Genomic DNA, 8,404 nt, shown 5'->3' on the forward strand with positions numbered 1-8,404 from the left:
GAACTGGAAGGAAGTTAGTATCGTGTTGGCAACGGTGTGACCAACATGGCTCTGCTAATAAGTCGAACTTTGGATGAGAGAATTGGACTGGAATCTGATTTATTTCTCAGATACTATCTGGGGCACTGACACGGATGTTGACAAGCCTCGTATTATATTTTTCCCTGGTACATTAGAAACTTCCATAACAGTACTAAAACTATCAGAATCCTTTTGTCAATGAAGTGTTATTACCTGAAATATACTTTTGGGAGAAAGATTTTCACTGAATGTAGAACTTAGTCTTCTACCTAGTGCGTGCAATATGATTTGATACTCCAGAAACATAAAGCCCTACTTATTTTAATAGTAATCTTTATTTTCTAACATAGTACAAAATAATGACATGATCAAAACATTTAAATATGTTAAAGGGTTAAATAAGGTTCAGGAAGGAAGTGTTTTTAATAGGAAAGTGAACACAAGAACAAGGGGACACAATCTGAAGTTAGTTGGGAGAAAGATCAAAAGCAACATGAGAAAATATTATTTTACTGAAAGAGTAGTAGATTCTTGGAACAAACTTCCAGCAGACATGGTTGGTAAATCCACAGTAACTGAATTTAAACATGCCTGGGATAAACATATATCCATTCTAAGATAAAATACAGGAAATAGTATAAGGGCAGACTAGATGGACCATGAGGTCTTTTTCTGCTGTCAGTCTTCTATGTTTCTATCTAGTAATCTTTGTAACGTAGCACTTTGAGGGGGGCATATAAAGTATCTTAGTTTTAAACCAATGTGGAATCTGATCCACAAATACTTTTGATCTGTGTCAAGGTTCTAAGTAATAATTCCATATCAAGCAAAACTCCGAGACAGGTAGATTCCTCGAACAATAGCTTGATTGGAAATATCATATTGGCACAGATCTGGTGAAAACCGACTCTGAAAATTCTGTGGTTTTCACCTAATGAAAGGTAAGTTTTGTCACTTTCTCAAAACAATCACATGGTCCAATCAGTGCGGTCTGGCTGCCGGGTGACATCACTCCGTCTTCCTCTGACCAGGTATGAGAATGTCCTTGGTTCCCAAGAGAAAATATTTTGTTTTGGCTACAGAATCCCAACTATCTCAAATCCCCCTTTCCTATCCTTCCAGTGTGGCAAGTGGCAATACCAAAGCTGCCAAAAATAAGTCAGGTCAGTTAGAGGGTAGACAATGTGCTTAGTTGAGAGAGAGATGATTCAAGCTTTTGATTGTTCCTCAACACTTGGAACAGTCTTCTCCATTCTGGCATCTTCAGCATATGTTGGGAACATAGTTCTCAGGGTTTTTGTGCATTATGGCCTTTGGCTAGAAATTACAAGATTTATAGCCTCACCCCATTAGAGGCCATCAGGCTGAGAAAAGCTGCTTTCAATAGACAATTGCAGTACTGTATACAAATCTTCATTGTTTTGCCTTCTCTGCAGATGGGGAAACATTGCCTTGGATGATGCCATCCAGTTTCATCACTTGGAAGTGGTGAAGTTGCTCAAGGATTATCAAGAAAGCTACATATTGGGTTCTACACAGGCCAAGGAAGCGGCTGAGGATCTTTCCAAGGAGAATTTGGAAAGTATGGTGTGAGAATGGTAGCTTCTATCATTGCTTTGCTATCCCTGCTTTGACTAGTTCATCTCACTTCTGAAAGGAGTGTAAAGAGTAAACATGCTCCTGCTATGGACTTTGAAGAAGAAAAGAGACATATAAAGAGAGAGAGACTACATTCTCCTCATGCCAAACTACTCCCATCTGGTTGGGCAATGCAGAGTTGTATTTTTCCATAACTTTTGTACAAGAGACTCTCTCTGGTGAACCTTGTATGAAAGTTCAGTACTCTCCTTTGACAGCACAAGTAATACAGTATTTATAAAATCCCCAGGAATTGAGTTGGTAACTTTTGGTGAGAAACAAATTTTAGCTGGAGAAAAAGAATGCTCAATTGCCGTCTTAGGTTGCCTGATAAAATCCAAAGTAGCTATCACTGTAAATGCTCAACACATTTAAGGAAAAAGGATTCAATTCCTATCTCCTTCAATTTTGTAACTTAACAAAGCCTCCACAATGAATATTTTTATTTCCTCCACTATGAATCTATTCTCTCCCTTGCCCAACTATTCCAATAGCTATTTAAGCAAGAAGGGAAAACTTACTTGTCTCTAATGTTTTTAAGGAGTTCCGACTTTTGTCTGTGCCCACCTTCAAAAATAGTCAATAATTTCTGCTATTACAGTTTAATTCCCTTTCCTACACCCACACCATCTGAAAAGGCTGCACAGCTATCTCATAATACAGTTGTGGCACTGGAGGGTGTGGAGATAGAACTGTTGCTTTTTAGGGAATTGATTTTTAAAGTTCAGTGGCTGATGACCAAATTAGAAATGTAGTGCAATTCTGATAAGCAAAGTCAATGGGGAAGCCAGATTCATGCAACTGTGTTATTAACTTAACTAAGTGCAGTGATTAACTTAAACACTGTGGCAAGAAAGGTTGTAAAATGAGGCAGAACTCACTTAACAGAAATTTCGGGCTCAATTGTGGTTGTCAGTCGAATACCTGTACACGTTTATCTCAAGCAATTCTTGGCAAGTTAAAGAGATAATAAATTGGTAAAGATGTTAACACTTTGAAATCGAGAAGGCGATTTAATTTCCTCCTTAAAGTCAAGGCTTTAAGGAGGAAAGTAACTTGTAGGGGCTAAGTGACAAGCATTAGGGAGTTTTGAAGTCTCCAATGTCTTCAACATTTGAAATATTGGATAAATATCATAAATAAAAATAAACATCTCTCAAACAACAACAAAATTAGTCCGGTTGCAATGATTCAACTAGACAACTTTCAGACAGCTTACCTGGATGACTGAAAATTTTCATCAACATATCACATGTGCAATCACAACATGACTTCTATGATACTTGCACAAACCTCCATTTTGAGAAAGCCAAACTCAAGGAACTAATAATTTACACAAGCTCCAGAATGGAAAGAAAAATGGTGAAGTAGCTTTCCTACTAATCTACACCACTGATGATGAATCTTTTTTTCTCGGGTACTGAAAGAGAATGCATGTGCACAAAAACACCCTCCCAGAGCTTCTGTGCAAGCCAAAAATCAGATGGCCAGCACACACATGCACGTTGCAGTTAGGGCAATCGTTCACGTACCAGCAGATATGGTTCTGCGTGCCACCTGTGGCACCTGTGCCATAGGTTCGCCATCACTGATCTACAACATTACAGTACTCTCTTGTATTCTGGGTTACTACTTCACTTGTTCACTACTTCACTTGTTCATATTCCAATCAGGCATGTCTCTCCTCCTCTCAAAAAAAATTATCATAGGTATGGGTAGAGGTACTTCCAGATTCAGTCATTACCCCCATATATGAAAAACTATTGCCCAATCCTAAACTACATGCATTTCCACATAGGAAATAAGTCCCCTTGAATTCCAGAGAGCTAGTATGTGCAATCTTGAAATGTCCTAAAAGTGCTTGAAATGGCATATCATTTTTCCTGCACTTCTTTTTTCAGCAACTACCCTGCTGCTCCAGTGAAAGGGTTTACCTATTTTAGAATAGAATAGCAAAATATCTGTCATAAATCAGTCACTATGGAACAGGAAAAACTGAAACCTTGAAACAATACAATGTTTCCAGATTCTAGACTTTTAACAACCGTGTGCATTTTTTAGTCACAAGATTTCCAAAACAGTGAATACTGTATTTGCAATTACAAGTCCAGATAAAATAACATTGTTTTAGATGCTTTTATTTTTACTTTTTACAGTATTATCAACACAGCATACAGAACTGCTGTTGCAACACCCAACATCAAGGAAAAAACCCATTGCTTAAATATTTGTTGATTTCAGCTAATTTTAATTATAGTGATTATAATAAACAGTAGCAAATTCTTTTTCATTCCTTTTTGATGAATATATGTAACTGCAGATGTATATTGGGTTGATTCTTGTTCTTTCAACCAATCCAACACGGGATAATCTGGGCCTGGTATTAATAAAGTAATTCCTACAACATTTATTTGTTTATAAATTCAGAAGAGTTGGATTTTACTGGTCACGACATGCCATCTGCTTAGTTCCAAGCTAATTTTGTCTTCCCACCCCACCAACAGGAGGCAATAGATTCTTTGTGTTAAAAATCATTGTTCTTATCAAAATGGAAATCTTTAAATATTTGAAAACTTGAGCAAATACTTCTAACAGGAAAAGGAAATCTTATATAATTAAAAGGCATAAAATGGTCCTTCTATAGACAGACTGAGATATTGCTTGCTTAAGTTTGATGAAGAGGGGTTAGAGGAACAATCCAAACATATTCACACGGAGATGTCTCCAGAACTTTCTTAATGGAGCCCACTGACAGGAACAGAATTTGTAGAGGTCTACCTCAAGGCAACTACTCTTCATGGTATTGACTTTGGCTCTTTGACAGTCCTAAGACAGAACAATTTATGGAATGGTTTTGCAACATAGTGGAAGAATGTCCTGACTCCTGCAGAATTAGAGGCATATGAAGTAAGGTATCAAATGGTGCAGCTGATCACACAAGCAATCACTGCTTTAAAAAAAGCTCATTTTTAAGCACCCCTTTCCTGACAAAACCAAAATAGCAGTGCAAGATAAATATGACACAAACGATGGCAAATTTCATTCGCAAAAGGCAAAGAAACAGAAAAGAAAATCTTAGTATCAGCATTATTGAATAGATTTCAACTTTGCTTGAGCTTCTCAGGTATATCCAGGCCTGAGTGGGTGAGCAATTGACCATCCCAGAGGGCAAAGGCCGGCACCAGAGGACCTCGGAATTCTGGCGACATAGTGTGGATAAACTTGTGTTGTTCTATATCAATCAAGCTGAATTTTTTGCGGTCATAGTCCAAGAATAGGCCAACTTTTTCTGGATGGCCAATTTTAGCGATTGGAGAGTTTTCATTAGCAAACATGGCATTCCAGCACTGATGTCCATAGGCAAAGACCCAGGAATTGTCATCCATTCCTATGCACACTTCCCGGGGGATGTCCACTTCTGCCACCCCAATGCGGAACTGTTTTGATCGTTTCACAGTCACTTCCCAGTAATGGCAGCCCCTGGAGATGGTGGTGTCACCCAAAACTACAGCCCAGTCTCTGAAGCGTTCAGGGTTTTGAGATACTCTGGTGGGGTCAATCCCCAGCATACGATACAGGACCCCAGTGTTCTTTTTGAATAGATCCAAGCTGCTGTGGGCTGTTTTCTCATCTAATTGGAAACAGATCTCTGAAATAAGAAAAATATGTATAAGGACCAAACTTTTGCCTTACCCTTTATATGTGACTCCTTTGTTCTTAAGAATTGTCTTCCTAACTAAATAAACAATTTACCAACTCCTGTTGATAGGCCACATTTCTATTAATCATTCAATAATGTTATATTTTGGCTAACCAGCCTTTGCAATCTGGTATTTTCCAAATGCTTTGAGAACCCCTTGTATTCCCAACTAACACTGCCAAAGGCCAAGAGTTCTAGCCGCCCCGAGTCTACGGAGAGGGGCGGCATACAAATCTAATAAATAAATAAATAAATAAATTCCAGTTCAAAGTATCAGGAAGGTATGGGACTAGGAAAACTGTAATACACAATGATTAGTTTACCAAAAGCATCTCTTTCATTCAATTTAATCTACTTATTGTTGTTTGTTGTCATTGTTATATTATTCTTATTTTTCTTATTCTTATTATTTATATGCCGCCCCTCTCTGAGGACTCGGGGCAAACTTACAGCATATAAAAAGAACAATACAAAATCTGAAATTCAATATTAAGCTAAAACTAACAATCTAAAACCCCAATTTAATTTAAAAAACAGTCATTTCTAACAGACCAAACATTTAACTTAGCTGGTTCAAATATATTTTTCTTTAAAATTATGCATCCCCACTTTGTAACGAAATTATTTCATTCCATTTAACTTAGCTGGTTCAAAAATACTTTTCTTTAAAATTATGCATCTGCACTTTATAACGAAATTATTTCAGAAAAGACTTGCTATAATATGTACATATGTAACCAACATTTAAAAAGATTTAATAATTAAACTTATGCCAAATATATTTGAAAATGGCCTCTAGCTAAATGGCAATACATTAATGGCAAGCTTTATCAAAAACCTGTATTTCCCATAGAATTGATTCCCACAGGTGCTGCATTTATACAGTATACCAATTTGGAGGGAATTCAGTATTTTGAGTGGAATGTCCATCTGTGCCCAAATCTTACATAAACAAATTTACAAAACTTGTATGCTGACTGAATGATTCTTGACAGCTCACAATCCAACAAGTGAAATGTAGAGCAGAGAAGTGTAGTCTATGAAAACATAGCAGTACTGTATTGAGAAGCAATGGCAAGACATTCATTATCTGATAACAATATTTAATATTTAAAAAGAGTTACAGTTATATCTAGCAGAATTTCACCTTTGTCACCAAATAAATAATTTTATTTAGCAAATGAAATGTTATGGATATCTACATTACAGATGAAATTCTTTGCGGTTTATAACACATTACAAAAAAATAAAAGAGAACAGTATCAACAAAACACTTTAAAAATTGTAATACAAGGACTACTCATGGACCATCTAACATTCTGCTCCAGTGCCCTGAAGCACATCCAGTTCTGAGATGCTTTACTAAGATGGCCAATCTAATTTTGGAGAAGTTCATAATTATAATGTAAATAATTATTTTTCGATGTCAGCATATATAACAATGAAAGATTTTTAAAAAAATAATGGAGTAGTAACCAGTCACTGACAAAATAATAATGTATAATACTATTAGTAGTATTATAATTCCAGGATAATTTTTGAAGGCTATCCTGTATGTTAATTGAGAATAGATCTGCCAATTGTTACTGATTCTAAAATTCTGTAGAATCAAAAAAAGGCAAAAAATGTTACTCATAGCAATGAGCTAGATTATAAAAATACAGTGGAGCAAAATATAAATAAGTGAACCATTGGTAAAACAACAAAACCAGAAAAAATTAAATTGCCCTCCTGGATAATTTTCTAGTGCATATAACGAATATAATGAACTATATGGGAATAGAAAGCTGTCAACGAAGAGTGTAACACCAGAAAGCTTTAAAAACATGTTTAAGTATCACTCTGGCTTATTGCATACATTTAATTAAATGCTTTAATATTCATACAACCTCTCTAAGCAACCTTACTTTGAAACTACGGTATTTCAATGAAATGGTTATTATGAGTGGGCTCTGTTTACGCTGAGGATTTGCACATTAACTTGAAAAACACATTTTCTCAAACTAGAAAAACCGGTGCTCTTTTTCCCTTTGCTTATTTAATCCTGGAGCTCTGCCACTAAATCCCGCTACTAAAAGAAGTAAACTGACATTGGACTCAACAAAAATTACTGTTGGATCAAATCCTTCAATTTCCAAAAAGTATCAGGCTTGTAAAAGATCGGATCCAACTAGCAGGGGGGGGGGGGGGGAACCATCCATGCATCCTCAACGTAAATCTTGCAAACTTTAAACAACAGCGTGACTGGAAAATTCAACAGAAAACGTTTTGTCTGAAGAGATTTTTATTACTGAATTTTTACTACTCCCGAACTAGTGAAAGGCATAGAAGCACTTTAAAATAAATCGGAGTGCCAAATACGCGGCCAAAGTTTTGAAGGAACGCAAGAATCCGTGGAAGTGTTAGCTGCGGCGTCAGCCGCTCACTGCGACGATCCAGTTTTTTATTAGGCAAAGGACAAAATTTTCTACCTCTTCGGAATATCTGGCGGCATCCGAGGCTGCACAAACCCCAGCCCTGACCTCTCACGCCTGCAAGGATGGGCGCCGCCATCTTGGGATTCATAAGTCACGTGAACCTGGCGGCCTGAAGATAAATAGGGGAGCCATCTTGGAGGCGGGCATAACTGAGCCAACCTATAGATGACGACCGCCATCTTGAAATTCAAAGGGCTGGACGGTGGATACGGAACGCGTTTTAGGGGGCCGCCATCTTATTTTAGGGCGCGGCATCTTCAGAAAACATCCCCGCGGAGCCATTTTAATCCGAAAAGAAGCTTCTTTTCCAATGGACCATCAGGCATCACGTGCCTACATCGATTAAGCGCTCGATGAATGGCTTGTAAAAGTAGGTCGGTTCGTTGTGTGAAAGAAGAAAACAGTCCCTAGCCACTTTGAATCCACACCCTACCTTAAAAATGCAAAGTTGGGAGTTTTGTCACATTTTCATTAGACAAAATGATTAAAAATGTAAAAAAGGACAATGAAAGAAGAAGAGACCATGCTTCTACGGTTTGGAATACAGGGAATCCTCAACTTACGATCG

At 37.2% G+C, this 8,404-nt stretch overlaps 2 protein-coding genes across 2 annotated transcripts in view; one reads left to right on the top strand and one right to left on the bottom strand.

The window, feature by feature from the left end:
* Positions 1-2,831, top strand: part of GLS2 (glutaminase 2) — a 37,031-nt gene extending 34,200 nt beyond the window's left edge. Inside the window, exon 18 of the mRNA XM_070740619.1 lies at positions 1,458-2,831. Within this exon, the coding sequence (XP_070596720.1) occupies positions 1,458-1,614 (157 nt within the window). The 3' untranslated portion in view covers positions 1,615-2,831. The remainder of the gene's footprint in view (positions 1-1,457) is intronic.
* A 950-nt stretch (positions 2,832-3,781) lies between these two features.
* SPRYD4 (SPRY domain containing 4) lies at positions 3,782-7,949 on the bottom strand. The gene is made up of 2 exons (XM_070740646.1): positions 7,831-7,949; positions 3,782-5,308 (listed from the first exon to the last, which is right to left on the bottom strand). Exons 1-2 carry the CDS (start codon positions 7,922-7,924, stop codon positions 4,761-4,763), a joined length of 642 nt encoding a protein of 213 aa, XP_070596747.1. The 5' UTR covers positions 7,925-7,949; the 3' UTR covers positions 3,782-4,760.
* Between the last annotated feature and the right edge of the window lie 455 nt (positions 7,950-8,404).

Source organism: Erythrolamprus reginae, chromosome 2 (assembly GCF_031021105.1).
Source record: "Erythrolamprus reginae isolate rEryReg1 chromosome 2, rEryReg1.hap1, whole genome shotgun sequence".
NCBI lineage: Eukaryota > Metazoa > Chordata > Lepidosauria > Squamata > Dipsadidae > Erythrolamprus > Erythrolamprus reginae.